Source organism: Protopterus annectens, chromosome 1.part1, assembly GCF_019279795.1.
Source record: "Protopterus annectens isolate FY-2018-M chromosome 1.part1, PAN1.0, whole genome shotgun sequence".
NCBI classification, from domain to species: domain Eukaryota; kingdom Metazoa; phylum Chordata; order Ceratodontiformes; family Protopteridae; genus Protopterus; species Protopterus annectens.
This window is the reverse complement of record NC_056726.1, coordinates 833,316,253-833,332,893: the sequence shown is the minus strand read 5'-3', so window position 1 is coordinate 833,332,893 and position 16,641 is coordinate 833,316,253. Positions and strand designations below refer to the sequence as shown.

General features: G+C 41.7%; 1 protein-coding gene across 2 annotated transcripts in view; it reads right to left on the bottom strand.

Moving 5' to 3' along the window:
• Positions 1-16,641, bottom strand: part of RGP1 (RGP1 homolog, RAB6A GEF complex partner 1) — a 1,859,064-nt gene that overhangs the window by 534,018 nt on the left and 1,308,405 nt on the right. For both annotated transcript variants that reach the window (XM_044078576.1, XM_044078568.1), the window contains one exon: positions 12,346-12,489. In XM_044078576.1, coding sequence (XP_043934511.1) covers positions 12,346-12,489 — 144 coding nt within the window. The remainder of the gene's footprint in view (positions 1-12,345; positions 12,490-16,641) is intronic.

Below are 16,641 nucleotides of genomic sequence, written 5' to 3'. Positions count from 1 at the left end.
AAGGACCAATTTTTAGTAGGCCAGTGTCTACTGAACCTGGGTGGTTGCACTTGCAAGAAATATTTTACAGTTTGCATAGATTTAGCTTTGTCTTCCATTTTCTTTAAAACCTCTTCTGCCTTATTACCAAACAGAGTATCATGCTGCAAAGGGGCATCCAACAATTTAGCTTTAACATGATCAGGCAGATTTTGCTCCTTGAGCCAGGCATGCCTTCTAATCACAGATCCAGTAACGGCGGCCCTACAAGAGGCCTCCAAGGAATCAAAACCACATTGCAAAGTGTGCTTTCCAACTTGTTCTGCTGAATGCAATAATTCCTGTAACTCTTTTATTTTCCACACAATCAGAAATTAACATAATTTTCTGTTTCAGTAAGCCCATAACATGCTGTTGATATTTAAGCATATGAAACTGGTAGTTTAAGGCCCTGACTACCAAGGTTGCAGACGTATAAACCTTCTTTCCCCATCTATCCAGCGCACCCTGGAATCTCTGTCAGAGGGGGTAGGATTTTTGGCTGTAGAGGCCTTTATACCCTTGGGACCCTGAGAAATAGTCTCAGGATCAGCAGCAGGATTTTTGAAAAGATATTTGTGGGAGTCGGGAACCCTGTAATATCTGTCTGGCTTACCAGGAGCCGGTGGCAGGGAATCAGGAGCCATGCTTGATTCTGAAAATACATCATCAACAATGTCTAATACAGGAGGTATCGCCAAAGGCCTATGCTGAGGAAGAAGAAGGAAATCTCTAAGCCTCTTTTTTGATTCAGAGAAGTCCTGACTCTCCCAGTGAAAATGTTCCCTTAAAGTATGCAAAGTCTCTTCAAAAGAGTAATCCTCAGGAGGAGATGCAGATGGGATGGATACCTCTGCATCAGAATCCTCATAGGGTGGAACAGAAAATTCCTGATCAGAAGAGGAATCAGAAGAAATGGAAACCTGATCTGAAGATTCATAATCAGTGCCTTGCCTAGGCCTCTTAGCGGGGGGGGTTGGGAACCCCTGATCAAGGTAATTAAATCCTCAGCCATTTTGATCATCTGTTTTGTAGGCATAGGGGCCTGAGCAAGTGGCTCATTCATCATTTTTTTTAGACACAGAAGATGTTTTTGACCTTGTTTTTGAGGCTGGCGTCAGTTTAATATAAAAATGTTGAGGCCTGAAAACACCCTCAGAAGCCGGTGCCTGCTCAGCGGCTCCGGACCCATCCAAGGGAGTGACATCCGCGGGTTCAATACTCTGAGAATCTCGCGGCATACGGGACTCCGAATGGGTCTCGGTAGAGGCCTGAGACTCAAAAGTAGCGAGTATCAGGGGCTGTGAAAGCACCTCACTGAGTACCAGTGAACCAGCAACTGGCTTAGGAGAAGCTTCGTCATCGGTTTTGGACCTCGACGGTCTGTCTCTGCCTTTTTCTTTGTGTTTTTGTGAACTCCGGTAGTCGGATTGCTAACCGACGACATTTCAGGATAATTAAATCTTGAACCAAAATATTTAGAAGCAAAAATATACTGACGCTTAATACTGCGTTGGTTAAATCTAGCACAAAACCGACAGCAAGGCACGTTGTGATATCAGCCTAGGCAAGGAATACAATACAAATGAAAATCCTTATGAGGTATTTGCTTCCCACAAGTAATGCAATTACTAACTTTTACTGACATTGGTAAGGAGCAAGGAAAAAGTTTCCTCAACGGGGTACTTAGCTTTAGTTTGAAGACTTTGGTTCTGAAATTCGAATGCGAAAATTTCAGGAGTCGGCCGACCAGCACTTGCGAACTGCTTCTGCTTCAGGCACCGCACGGCAAGAAAGACTGAATAAAATGGCATCGGCTGCATGTTTTATACCCCTGATGACTTGACGTCATGGAAGAGGAGACAGCAACTGACGCAGGACCCAAGACTGTTATTCAGGTCGACTGAGGGCAACCTGCCAGCAGATTACCCAAATGTAATGACCGCAACAGTGAAACACGAAGAACATCTGCAGGGTCTAAAACAATGAAGATTTGTTTCAAGTTCTCTACAATACATGCCCCATCAATGGATCACAATCAATAAAGACAAGGGTGGACAAGTAAAAGTACACGTAGTTCAAAAAGGCAATAGGTAACATGCCATAAAGGAAGCTAGTTGGTACAAAGACAAAATTATTTAAGCACCTAAAACATAACAGTCATTCTATACTGTTCTGAACTGTTTCTGACAAGTTATTTGTGCCTGGTCATGCTCAAAAAGGTCTTTGGATCAGTGCACTTTCCCAGTTAACAACTGTAAAAATAAATAAGAGAAATAAAAATGAGAGGCATGGAGGTGTGACCCAAGTTGGTAAGGTGTCCAACAGACTAGGTAGAAGAATGGAAATAGAACACAGTAAATGTAAGAAAGTTGTCTGGTGAAACCAGAAACTAGTAGTGTGTGGCTGGACTTGGCTCTCTTTAACATAACTGCATTCACTCTAACTATGGAAAGAAAGAATAGGATTTTTCTATTTGAGGACACCAAAATTAATGCAGCAGTCTGGAACAAGAGGACAGGTCTACAAAAAGACATAGGAAAGCCTGCTCTATGTACAGAATGAGAATATCCAAGATTCAATGTAAAAAGTACAAAGATGTTCACATCATGTTACACTGCTGCAGTCATTACACTTGGGTTATCCTGCCGTCAGGTGGTCCCTAAGTTGGCCAGAGTTCCAAAGTCTTGGTCTGACGTCGGTTGCTGTCGCTTCTTCCCTGACGTCAGTGTGCCAGGGGTATAAGATGCAGCCGACGCCATTTTCTTCAGTCTTTCTTGCCGCGCGGTGCCAGAAGCAAAAGCAGTTCGCAAGTGCCGGTCGGCTGACTCCTGAGATTTTCAATTCAAATTTCAGAAGTGAAGTCTTCTATAAAGCTAAGTACCCCATTGGGGAAACTTTTTCTTGCCTCAGACCGATGTCAGTAAAAGTTAATAATTGTATTTCTTGTGGGAAGCAAATACCTCATAAGGATTTTCATTCTTATTGTATCCCATGCCTAGGCCCAGACCACGACATCACTGGTTGTCGGTTTTGTGCTAGGTTTAATAAGCGCACTATTAAACGTCGGTTTGATTTTGCCCGACATTATTTTGGTAGAAAATTTAATTATACCATGCCGTCGGAACAACTGACGTCCGGGATACACAAAAAGCGCAAAGACAAGAACAGGCATCCGAGGCCCAAAACTGACGACGAAGCCTCTAATAGGCCAGTCGCCGGTTCTCCGGTTTTCAGTGAGGCGCCTACGCAGCCCCTGACGACCGCATCTTTAGAACCACATGCCGCCTCCGACTCCCACGTGGAGATGGCTGGGCCTCCGGATACTCTAGATTTAGGCCCTACAGAGACTAACCCTTCAGAGGGATCCGGGGCAGCTGAACAGCCCTCGGCTTCAGAGGGTGTATTCAGACCTACTCAACTAGCCATCAAATCTTCTGCAAAGGCTAAAACACCTTTAAAAATAAAGAAGCAAGTTCAGCATTCCCCTGCACAGGCCTCCATGCCTAAGAAACAGATGTTAAAAATGGCTGAAGACTTAATTGCTCTGATCAGGGGTTCCCATCCCCCTCCTGATAAAAGGCCTAGACAGGATGCAGACTATGACTCATCCGACCAGGTGTCCATTTCTTCGGATTCTTCCTCAGACCACGGGTACTCTTTACCCCCTTATAAGGATTCTGATGCTGAAGAATCAATTCCTTCAGCCTCTCCTCCAGAGGACTACTCCTTTGGGGAAACTTTACATACCATGAGGGAGCATTTCCATTGGGAGGGCCAGGATTACTCAGAATCCAAGAAAAGGCTCAGAGATTTTCTTTTATTACCTCAACACAGACCCCTTGCTATTCCGCCAGTGTTAGATATTGTGGATGATGTGTACTCTGAATCCAGTTTAAATCCTGATTCTTTACCTCCTGCTCCAGTTAAACCAGACAGATACTACAGAGTCCCTGATTCTCACAAATTTCTTTAAAAAAGCCCTGTTGCTGACCCTGAAACTATTTCCCAGGGTCCCAAAGGGGTAAAGGCCTCTACAGCTAAAAATCCAGTTCCCTCTGACAGAGATTCCAGAACATTAGACAGATGGGGGAAGAAAGTATATACATATACAACTTTAGCAATGAGGGCCTTAAATTGCCAGTTTCACATGCTTAAATATCAGCAATATTTGATGTCTCAATTAAAACAAAAAATGCTTCCAAATTCAGATCTTCCTGAGTATAAGGCAATGCAGGACTTATTACATGTAGCAGAACAAGTGGGTAAATATACTTTGCAATGTGGTTTAGATTCACTAGAGGCCTCCTGTAGAGCAGCAGTTACAGGGTCTGTCATTCGAAGACATGCTTGGTTAAAAGAGCAGACTTTACCAGATCATGTTAAAGCAAAATTATTGGTTGCACCTTTGCAGCAGGATGTTTTATTTGGAGTTAAGGCAGAAGCGGTATTAAAGAAAATGGAGGATAAGGCAAAATCTATGCAAACGGTGAAGGATTTCTTACAGGTTCAGCCTCCTCGATTTAGCAGAAATTGGCCAACAAAAAATTGGTCCTTTCCAGGTACAGACAGACCTCAAAGGGGCAGATACAGATGCCCAAGAGGCAAAAGTCAGCCACAAGGTTCTTACAGGCCTCGACAATGGGGTGCTTCAACCCAGAAAGGAGGGGAAGACAGGCATCAACCTTACAGAAAACAGCCCCAATGACTTCCCACTACAGCTACCAAGCACTTCTCTCTTGGCAGCCCCCTTGGGGGGAAAACTAGCACTTTTCTCTCACAAATGGCATATGATCACAACAGACCAATGGGTTCTCAATATTGTATCTCAAGGTTACGGGTTCCACTTCCACACTCTGCCAAGTTTAAGAGGAATGCCAAACCTGCCACCAAATCAATGGGCAGAGGCTCAAAGACAAATTACAGCACTCATGGACATCAGAGCTATTCAAAAGGTACCAACACAGGAGCAAGGACAAGGATTTTACTCAAGCCTCTTTCTGGTTCCCAGAAAGGACAAAGCATGGAGGCCCATTCTGGATCTTTCTTCTCTAAATACTTACCTGGATGTCCAAAATTCAAAATGTTGACACTACAGCAGCTTCTTCCCATGCTGGGCAAGAAAGCTTGGCTCATTACTTTGGACCTCAAGGAGGCATACCTGCATGCCTCTATCAGACAAAATTGCAGAAGATACCTCAGATTCTTTGCTGGTTCAATGTATTACCAATTCTCTGCACTGCCCTTTGGCATATCTACTGCGCTCAGGGTCTTTACAAAATGCCTGGCACCAGTAATTGCATTTTGCAGACAAAAAGGAATTCAAATTTACCCATACTTGGACGACTGCCTTATTCAAGCAGAGAGCAAAGACATCCTTCTAAAGCATCTGGCATTTGTAAAAAGATTGCTAATTTGCCTAGGGTACACAGTAAATGAAAAGAAGTCAAAACTAGTGCCCTCACAAGAGATAATATTCCTGGGTGCCAGCTTAAATACAACGGCCCAGATGGCTTATCTCATGCCAGACAAGCAAAGGCAACTGTCTCAATATTTTCACTTGATGGCAACAAAAACCCAACTCCCTGCAAGAAAAATTCTGCAGGCCTTGGGGTTCATGGCATCTTGCATACTACTAATTCCATATGCCAGACTGCATATGAGGAAACTACAATGGTACCTAAAGAGTGTATGGTCTCAACACTGTCACAGTTTGCAAACAGTAATACCACTTATCCCTTGCCTCCAACAGGAGTTTTGATGGTGGGCACAAGTCTGTCGCATCAACAAGGGACAGCCTTTCACTCAACCCACAGCCAGGCAAACACTGACAACAGATGCATTGGATTATGCCTGGGGAGCACACATGGCAGGAAAATGTATTCAGGGCAAGTGGGCCTCAGAACAAAGGCATCTTCACATCAATCAAAAAGAGATGCTAGCTGTACAAAATGCCCTTATAGCTTTCAAGGACCTTCTGCACCCAGGACAACTACTACTAAAGACAGACACCACAGTTATGTGGTACATAAACAAGCAAGGGGGCACTCATTCATATTCCCTCTGCAGACAAGCCATGACCTTGTGGGACACAGCTCTAACCTTTCAAGTTCATCTGCAAGCACAATTCCTGCCAGGAGAGAAAAACACTCTGGCAGATGACTTAAGCAGAAACATCATGGATCTGCACGAGTGGAAATTAAATCCACAAATATTCAGCATGATAGCACAAAAATGGTGGAGCCCGGACATAGATCTGTTTGCCACCCCAGTGAATTGCCAGCTAGAGAAATTCTGCACAAGGACTTACCACACACAAGCATGGAAAGTGGATGCCCTCTCATTCAGCTGGAAATACCTTCATGTATATGCCTTCCCACCACTGCCTCTCCTTTCAAAGGTACTCCTAAAAGCCAGACAAGAAAAGCCAAACATTATCCTGATTGCCCCAGACTGGCCACGCCAGCACTGGTACCCAATCTTAAAGAACTTAGCACAAGGTCCACCATGGATATTGCCTCAAATTCCACAGCTTCTGACTCAGCAAAACAATCAGATATTTCACAGCCAGCTCAAAACTTTAAACCTGGCTGCATGGCAGATACCTTAGTCAAGTAAACAACACCTCTCTCTAAAGCTGTTATGGATGTCATTTTGGAGGCCAGGAGGCCTAACACCAGGAAAGCCTATTCGGATAAATGGAAGAGATTCTGTGCTTGGAACCAGGCACACAGCCTTGACCCTCTTGTCCCAAATATTCCTCAGATATTGCAATATTTAACTGAGATGCTGGACAAAGGCCTATCCTTTTCATCCATTAAGATCCACGCCTCTGCCATCTCTGCTCATTACAACACAGACCCTCCAATTTTCTCTCATCCTTTACTAAAACAATACCTCAGAGGGGCCAAAAACATAAGACCGCCCCGTAGAGCACCAACTCCAACTTGGGACCTCAACTTCGTCTTGGAGAAATTAACTTTACCTCCTTTTGAGCCAGCCAATTCAGCAGAATTAAAATATGTTTCATGGAAAACTGCTCTGCTTCTGGCAATAACTTCAGCACGAAGAGTTTCAGAATTACAGGCGCTAATGGCAGTGGAACCTTTCATCATTTTTCACCAAGACAGGGTGTCTTTAACAACAAACCCTACTTTTATGCCAAAGGGGGTATCAAGTGTTTTTCCCTACAGCCAGTGTCCACTAAATTATTGCAAACCTCCTTAGGAAGCTAAAACCAACCAGACTAGCTGCCGATAAACTTCCTGCAGATTTCCTTCAGATAGCGGCAGAAGCCATATCATATCCAGTGTCTATTCTCATAAATAGATCAATTTCAGAACACAAAGTTCCTACCCTCTGGAAAACTTCCCATATTGTCCCTCTGCACAAAGGTGGCAACTCCTTAGAGTTGACCAACTATCGTCCTATAGCCATACTATCACCCTTATCAAAAATTCTTGAAAGAGTTGTCCACTTGCAACTAATGCAATATCTCCAACAAAACAAACTACTATCTAATGCCCAACACTGCTTCAGACCCTCCCACAGCACAACCACTGCCCTTCTATCCTATACCAATACAGTCAACCACTATAGAAACCAAGGTCTTTTTGTATCTTCCATCTTCCTCGACTTATCAAAAGCCTTTGATATGGTTAATCACAATATGCTCCTCAATACTCTATCTAGTCTCAATATATGCTCCTCCACTATACTGTGGCTCAATAGCTATCTATCAGAACACCAACAAGCAGTCCTCTGGCAAGAAAAGCTGTCCCCCCTCTTACCAGTTTCCATAGGAGTCCCACAGGGATCAATCCTTGGCCCACTGCTGTTCTCCCTCTTCACTGCCCACTGCCACAGTACTTCAATATGCTGATGACACCAACATAATATGTGCCGCCCCCAGCATAAAGGAAGTACGCACCCTTACCCAACTCAACTTTACTCTAGCAAAAACCTGGTTTACTAAAATACAACTTCTTCTCAATCCAAAGAAAACTAAACTAATCCTATTCACCCCTGGCAGATAATCCAATTCAAACTATAACCTCATCATAAACTCCAGAAACAATATTCAAATCACACCAACCAACCACACAAAACTACTAGGAGTAGAGACTAATAATCATCTAAAATTTGATATCCATATAGCACAAACCATCAAAAAGGTAAACAGAAAACTAGGTCTCCTCTATAGAAATAAAAAGTTCAAGACTAAACAGACCAAAGCCACTATTGCAAGAAGCCACCTCCTCTCCATCCTTCTTTATGCTTCCCCTATCTTAACTAACCTTCACCAGACTGAACTTCACAAAATGGAATCATGCTACAACAAAATTGCCAAATTCGCAACAGACTCCACAAATAGGTCCCATCACTGTCTTTCCTTAATGCAACTCAAGTGGCTGGAACTTCCTCAGCTGGTAAGACTTAATCAAGCCACAGTTGCACATAAACTCTACTACTACCCTGAGAAAACACCTGCTCTCCAACAGCTAATTCAGCCCTACACTGCCACTAGAGCCCTAAGATCTAGTAACCAAAATCTCATTCAAGTAATAAGATATAAAAATGAAGCAGGTAAATCTCTCTTTGCCTGCATAGCAGCCCAAACCTGGAACTCACTCCCAAACAATACAACTAGCACTACTTCTAATACCAAACTCAAACACCTCCTGAAATCCCATTATTCTAATAATTGGCTCTGCTCTTGCTACACCCCAGGGTAACAATAACTATGCTCAGTTGCATGGATTCTGTTACACTATAACTTTTCCCTTACTTAGCCCTGCTGATATCCTTGCATAGACATCCAAACATACCATCAGTCCATTAGCAGAAAACATACTAACACTTGTACTACAACCCTTACCTCATAATGGCTATAATCTGTATTTGAAAATAGTACAACAACCTAACATAACTCCTCTTACTCTCATCTTACCTATACTTTAGTTTTGCCAGTATGGGCATTTATTTACTTCTCAGTTATACTAATGCATAAATGTATTGTGAATGTAAAATTATTAATGTTTTGTGAATGTGTAGGAAAACACACAAAAAAAAAAAAAACCTGTTTTGTAATAATTGTTCATTCTACTAGATGTATCACTTGCCATGTAAATGTTCCCTGTACTATAAATTTCATTAATTGCTTAGAATTGTATTAATCTAATATTGCAACATGGAGCTTTTCTCCCCGGGCCGCCGCTGAAAATGGACCTGTGTCCAGTCGGACCCTCCCGGTTAACAAAAACAAAATAAATAAAAATAAAGTGTGGCTCTAAACCAAACCATTCATTTGCCAACATTTTATCCAAATCCCCAGAATAAAGGGGAGAGACATCTACATTCCTTGGACATACACAGACAGTTATGCTTCTACTTGGACAAAACGAAAGCTTTCAGGAAAACTCAGCAATTGTCTGTAGCATTTGCTGCAGGAGCACAGGGAAAAGCTATTTCAAAACAGACCATTTCAAAATAGATAGGGCACTGTATACGTTTCTGCTATACACAACATGGGAAAACTGTACCTAGCAACATTAGATCTCATTCTACCAGGGATACAGCCACTTTAACTGCCTACCTCAGAGGAGTACCTACCAAGGACATTTTGGAAGCTGCAACTTGGAGTTCTGTGCATACCTTTACCAAGCATTACCACCTGCCTCTTTACTCTAAATCCAGAGCTGGCTTTGCCACTGCAGTGCTGCAGGGCCTTATAGCCACCCATCCTCAGCATTGGGATTCTACCCAAGTGTAATGACTGCAGCAGTGTAACACGATGAACATAGTACAGTTTTGTACCTACCATAAATGTAGATGTTCAAGTGTATACACTGCTGCAGTCCAGGTTACCCACCCTCCTTCCCCTCTTCCTTGCTGGTACTTATCTATGCCTTCTACCCTTTACTACCTATGTGGTGTATTTGCTGGTAACTGGAAGTTTTTGATTGCATTTTTTTATGTATGTTTTATTAGCAATTTACATTGCCTACCTTTTTGGGGGCACCTGACATCTGGGGCAAGAAAAACTGAAGAAAATGGCGTTGGCTGCATCTTATATACCACTGACGTCAGGGAAGAAGTGACAGCAACCGACGCCGGACCAAGACTTTGGAACTCTGGCCAACTGAGGGACCACCTGACGACAGGATAACCCAAGTGTAATGACTGCAGCATTGTATACACTCGAGCATCTAGATTTATGGTAGGTACAAAACTGTACTTTAAGCAGCACAGTAATACTATAATTAACAGTGTTAATTATTAATGGTTGGTTCTCCAGCTCAGTTTCTATCTGAATGTGCATTCTGTCTGATAGATGCATGTCCACCCTTTATCTGTACAGGTTTCCTTCCACTTCCCAAAAAAACACACAGGTAGACAAACTGACAAGCCATCAAAGCAGCCCACAATGGACAGAGAGAGAGAGAGAGAGAGAGAGAGAGAGAGAGAGAGAGAGAGAGAGAGAGTGTGTGTGTGTGTGTGTGTGTGTGTGTGTGTGTGTGTGTGTGTGTGTGTGTGTGTGTGTGTGTGTGTGTGTGTGTGTTGAATTTGCAATGGACTGACATTCCATCCATGACTTGCTCTCTACCTTATGCCTACTGCTTACTGGGAGAGACTCCAGTTCCCTTGAATCCTAGGACAAAGTGGGTACTGAAAATGAATGAAATTAAACTGCAAACTTCTGTACTTTGTGAGGGTGTGAGAATCTGACAGTAATATTCGGACTAACAAAATAGATTTTCGCGGTTGCAAAATTGTCATGCTGGCATGAGAACGAGTGCTGGAAACACCGTACGGTGTTATTTTGACATTCTTACAGCTGAAAAATCACTTTGGCTTACATTCAGGAAGATAAACAAATGTGCAAGTGTTGTTCCTGTCTTGTGTGTATTACACACGCATGCCTCAATTGGCAGGGCTGCTGTCTTACTGAAAAAAAGGAGTAGTTTCACTGTGAGGAAAGAATGCTGAGACCCCCCAAAAAAAAACACCGACACATGACAATGTTTCAAACTGTTATTCTCATTCCTTACGACTGCCCAAAAACATGACATTAGAAATTGTTCCTGTTCCTAAAAGTAATTAAAAGTTTTTGGGCAGTACGTATGAAGGAATTAGAACTTCAATTTGAATTATAATCAGGTCATCCCTTTCATTACTCATACTTGTTAGTTCTTCTGGACAAGGATATCATTAATTCTCTGTTCAGCTTCACTTTGCTGTTTCGGGAAACGCATCCGTTTATGAAGAGGACTGGATGACAATTCTGTCTTTCAACTTTGTCACTGTGTCTGAAGACACAAATAATAACTTGTCTAAGATCCGATTACTTTGTGGTTTTACAGGTTTTGGAGCGTAATCAGCGTTTTCCATTTTCTCCCACACAAATCTTATCTGATCAGCACAACCAGTAACGGTTTTCCCAGGGAAAGCAACATTAAGACTGCATGCATCAGTTAATCAGAAACAGGTATGGGTAAAGGGAACTGAAGGAAAATGGAGAAGCTGATCCTCTGGCCATCTCCTATGGTTAATTTTCGGGGGATGGTAATAAGAACCCAGCTGACAGGACAATAGCAGTCATTAAGACAAGAGCGTGTGTCTGCGATGCAATGCACGCAAGTCAAGGAGAGGCTTTCCCAAAATGTTCCTGTTCCTAAAAGTGAAGTACAGTTCCTGGGCAATTGTAAAGAATTAGAATAACACTTTTAAGTTTTTCATGCACTCGGATCTGTGTACATATGCGTATTTCGCAACTGCGAAAATCTGGTTGCGATAATACGTAAGTACCAGATTTAAAGAAAACTAAGAAAATGCATTAGGAAATAATTACCACACAAACTTTAATTATATATCACAATGTTAACATTCTGGGGTGACATTGCCCCACTGCACAGTGTTAACATGACCACACCTGAAACACTGTGTAAAGTTTTGAAGGCCTTTCTAGATAATAACAACAACAATCAATAAGGTAAGGGCTGTATAAGATGACAACTTAGATATTTACAGAGATTTTCTTTGAGGTGGGCGGTGCTGAAGGAAGGTATACGGTGATCAACATACCAGTCAAACAGATGTAATATACATCACAAGACTGATTTCGTGGGGGGCAAAAACTGCTATCAGAAAGGGACAGCTGCTGCAACAAAGTAGACTTGGATCACTAGATTGCTGCAACAAAGTAGACTTGGATCACTAGATTCCTTCCATCATTCTTTTTATGTCCAACTCAATTCAGGTTAAACTTTTTTGAATTAAAAACACTCTGGAACCAAACCTCAAGGCAACATGTTAGCAAGTACTTACGAAGACTACGTCTTGAGGAAGCGCTAAGCATCTCTGTTGCCAGTTCCACCAACCTGCTCTCCTTTTTTGTATTACCTTCCTCCTCTAGAAATGGATTTGATGGAGCCACATCTTCATCAGCTGGGAAAAGATAATTCTCCAGACCTGCATGAGTAAAGTAAATTAGAATGCAAATGAAAATTATGTACGTCTTAAAAGGCTTCAAAACAAATCTGCTCTTCTCATGACTGGGATGAACACCTTAACTTCGGCTAATATACAAACCCTGCTACATGTGATTTCGGAATCTAAGAATCATCTTTAATTCATGCAAAGGTGAGAAGACACAGGGTTCAAAGACAAGCTTATAAACATTCTTGACAAGATGGAAATAAGTAAAATAAACAAACCATTTACCTGCATTTTAAATAGTAATCAGGAAAAAAACACTGTAAAAGCCCCTTGATTGTTTTTTTTGACGCACCCCTGGGAAAAAAGCATTAAAGACTGCCTTTAAGAATGTAAACACCTTAATGGAGTATCACCTAAAAACTACACAACTACATATCAAGTACAGCACAAAATGTATTAACTGATTACAATACTGCAAAACAACACATAATAAATACTTCTTATGTGGAGCATAAGACAATAACATCAGGGGATAAAAAAACAAACAAATAAATAAATAAATAAAAGTGCTGATTAACCTACGAAAAACAAAATTTCAAAACTGTCCAGCAATCCATCTGTAGCAGAAGCTCAGACATGTATGCAGAATTCCATCTTTCAAAAATTACTTAACATCCCCATTCAGTCTTCTCAGTAGAGAGTACATCTGTGCATGAGCACTCACCATAATGAGTGATGTTCAAATAAAATACTCAATGGCATCGCAAATTCATAAAAAATGGAAAGGATTAAGGCACAGTGGGACAAAAGTCGTCCAGTGAGAACTTAAAGCTGCTGCACTTCCATAGGAGAAGTACGGTTATGCCACCATTCCAATGCTACTGACATGGGAAATCCAACTGTAAAAGTAAGAATAACCTGGCCCTCTTTTGTATTTCATATCAGTGTTTACACTTGGCCAGTCCCCAGTGTTACCAACATATGCTCTTGTGGAACATTCCAGGAACCTGTGCAAAAACGAATGGCATCAAGATAGTTCATATGTAGAAATAAGTCTAAGCAGTGGTGAAATTAATGTCTAGCAAAGAGAGAACTCCTGAAAATATAACATCTGCCAAACACCCTTAGGTTAAAAAATAGCAAACACACACATTTAAAACTTCAATGTTTCCAGGGAAAATGATATACAAAGCTAGACATTGCATTTGTATACATCCTTTAGGCAGACTCATCCCATAGGCAGTAAGTGACAATTCACACACAGCTGTACAATCTTTATCATAATTATAATGAACTGCAATGACTTCATACAAAGAACAGGAAAGTATGAAGAAGAGTACTATGGGACTCCAGGCAAGATGGGTGAACCTGCAAGAGGCTTTAACCAATTTTATTGCCACAAAACAGAGACTGCCAGTAGAACAGATCTCAGTAAATATTTTAATACACCTTTGTCAATAATTAGACCCTTTGTTCTACTTTTGCTCTTGTTTTGCTACAGGGATATTTAAAGATGTTTTCTTTGTGTTTTACAAGTTCTAATTTAGGGTAAGAAAGCAAAACTCTGCATTTTGTCCTCCGCAACTTAGAGGAAATTGTTTGCAAACTGTAGAAATAGCTGGAAGCTACTTGTTCTGCTCAAGGTAACAAGAAAAAGAATCTGAGGTTTTGCTGAGGCAGCTGCTTGCACTTTCTGTCTTTCTGTACTCTTTGTTTTACGGCAGTGTTATTTTATTTCTAGATTTTAATGGGTGATTTCAAAGTTTTGGGTTAGCAGAAGCAAAGTTCCTGTTTCTTTTCATGAGGTCTTCTTGAGATCAGCTGATTGTAACCTGTGAGATAAGCTAAAAACTGGCTAACATGAAAAACCACTTCTTACACGAGTCATGTCCAAACTACTTGTGCATCCCAACGTTCACAGCTTTAACAATGTCAAAGCTTACTTTTAAAATCCACAGTTAGTACAAGTACCCAATTGTTTGTGTCTTTCGGCTTTTCCCGGTTAGGGGTCATCACAGCGGAACTCCGGTCCGCTAATGATTGGCAGTTGATTTTTATGTACCGGCTTGCCAGGCCTGACGCACAACCTTCAACGAAGGTACGCCCATTCACGCATGTCTCCACGCAGAAGATGCTCTAGCTGAGAATCGAACCGGACAGCGTCTTACTGTGAGGCAGCAACACTACCGCAGCACCACCACCGCAGGTAGTACAAGTACCCAATACTGTGCTACAAAACATCTGCACGCAGATGCAAGAGCCACACATTCTGAAATCTTATTACAAAACTTCCCATTGAAAAAGGTAAAACTAGGATTTGACTTAAGCAGCACACATTTCTTACACTTTTTTTGTTTTAATTTTTAAACAGGAAGAACCTCCTCAGAGTAGGTATACAGACACTGCCCCATCTAACTTTCAAAGAACTGACAGAAAGCACTTAAAGGAGAATTGCACCCACAGAGTGAAAAAACATCATGTCTTGATGGTTTCTACATTTTAAAAATACTTTTGGACTCTCCTTTTTTTCATATTTTTAAATGTAATTCAAGAGTCTGCTCACATGAGGTACAACGTCTTGATTTTTAGTCTACCTCTAGCTATCCCACAATATTGGTCGGCTTCCGTATTATTTTTTGGACCTTTACCACTTTGACAGATACAAAGGGGAGGTGTTTAGGGGGAGGGGAGGTGAGTTTAAGGACTACAATTCAGGCATAACAAAAGAAAGTTAGCCACTTTAGAAAGAGAAAGTATCAGCAGGCACTGAGAATACTGTTCTGTGTATCATATGTATTCAATATCTTGTTTTTTTAACTTTTTTAAAATTATTTACACGCAAACATGTCCTTATATTTAAGTGTGTTTTATTGTTGGCTTAGGCACTTTGATTAAATCACTTAGGATATGCTAAAAAGAAGTTATGTATTCAACATAACATTCCATGTGAGGTGTTCATCTCGCCTTCATTCTTACTGATGGGTTCGGAGCCGATCCTCGGCTCTGACTCAGCCAACTGCAAAAGCTCGAGGTCTTCAACCAGCTCGAGGCCAACTCCCTACCCCATGATGCACCTTGATCTTCCCTCAGATCTTGTTTGCTGCTAACTGGTTAACTAGGACTATTAATATGCCACCCTAAGAAAGTACAGTTGTGTACACTTACCATAAATGTAGATGTTCGAGTGTATTCACTGTTGCAGTCATCACATTTGGGTTATCTGCCTGCAGGTAGTCCTCAGTTGGCCTGAATATGTCTTCGGATTTCTGCGTCTGATGCTGTCGCTTCTTCCATGACGTCAGGTTGTCAGGGGTATAAAACATGCAGCCGACGCCATTACATCAGTTTTTCTTGCCCCAGATGTCAGGTGCCCCCACAATAGGAAGCAATTATATGGTATGGTACACCCCCATCAAAAAGCAATATACAAGAAAAAATAAATATACCAACAAGAAGGAAAGGTAGAGCCAAGAGAAGTCAGGAGGCTGGAGGGAGGGTAACCAGGACTGCAACAGTGAATACACTCGAACATCTACATTTATGGTAAGTGTACACAACTGTACTATGTTCTTCGTGTTTCACTGTTGCAGTCATCACATTTGGGTTTATTCCCAAAGCTAAGGAAGGGAGGAGGTAGTTAAAGAGCATTAGGGCTAGCTATTAAGCCCTGCAAGACTGCAGTGACAAATCCAGCTCTGGATTTAGAAAAGATAGGCATGTAATAATGCTTGGTGAAGGTATGTACAGAGTTCCAGGTAGCAGCTTCTAGGATGTCCCTGGTAGGGATTCCTCTGAGAAATGCCGCAGAAGTAGATGCAGCCCTGTTGGAATGTGATCTTATCCCCTGTGGGGTAGGTTTTCCATGGTGCTTGTAGCAGAAATTAATGCAATGGGCTATCAATTTGGAAATTGTTTGCTATGAAATGGCCTTCCCCTCTGCCCCTGCAGCAAAGCCAACTAGCAACTGTTCAGATTTTCTGAGAGGCTTAGTCCTGTCCAAATATAATCTAAGTTGCCTGTGCACATCCAGAGAGTGCAGTATTCATTCACTTTTGTTTTGTGGATTAGTGAAAAAAGTAGGCAAATGAATGAACTGATTTAGGGCCACACTAGACACCACCTTGGGCATAAAGGAAGGATTAGTCCTGAGGGAAACCATGTCCACATGGAAGATAATGAAGGGTT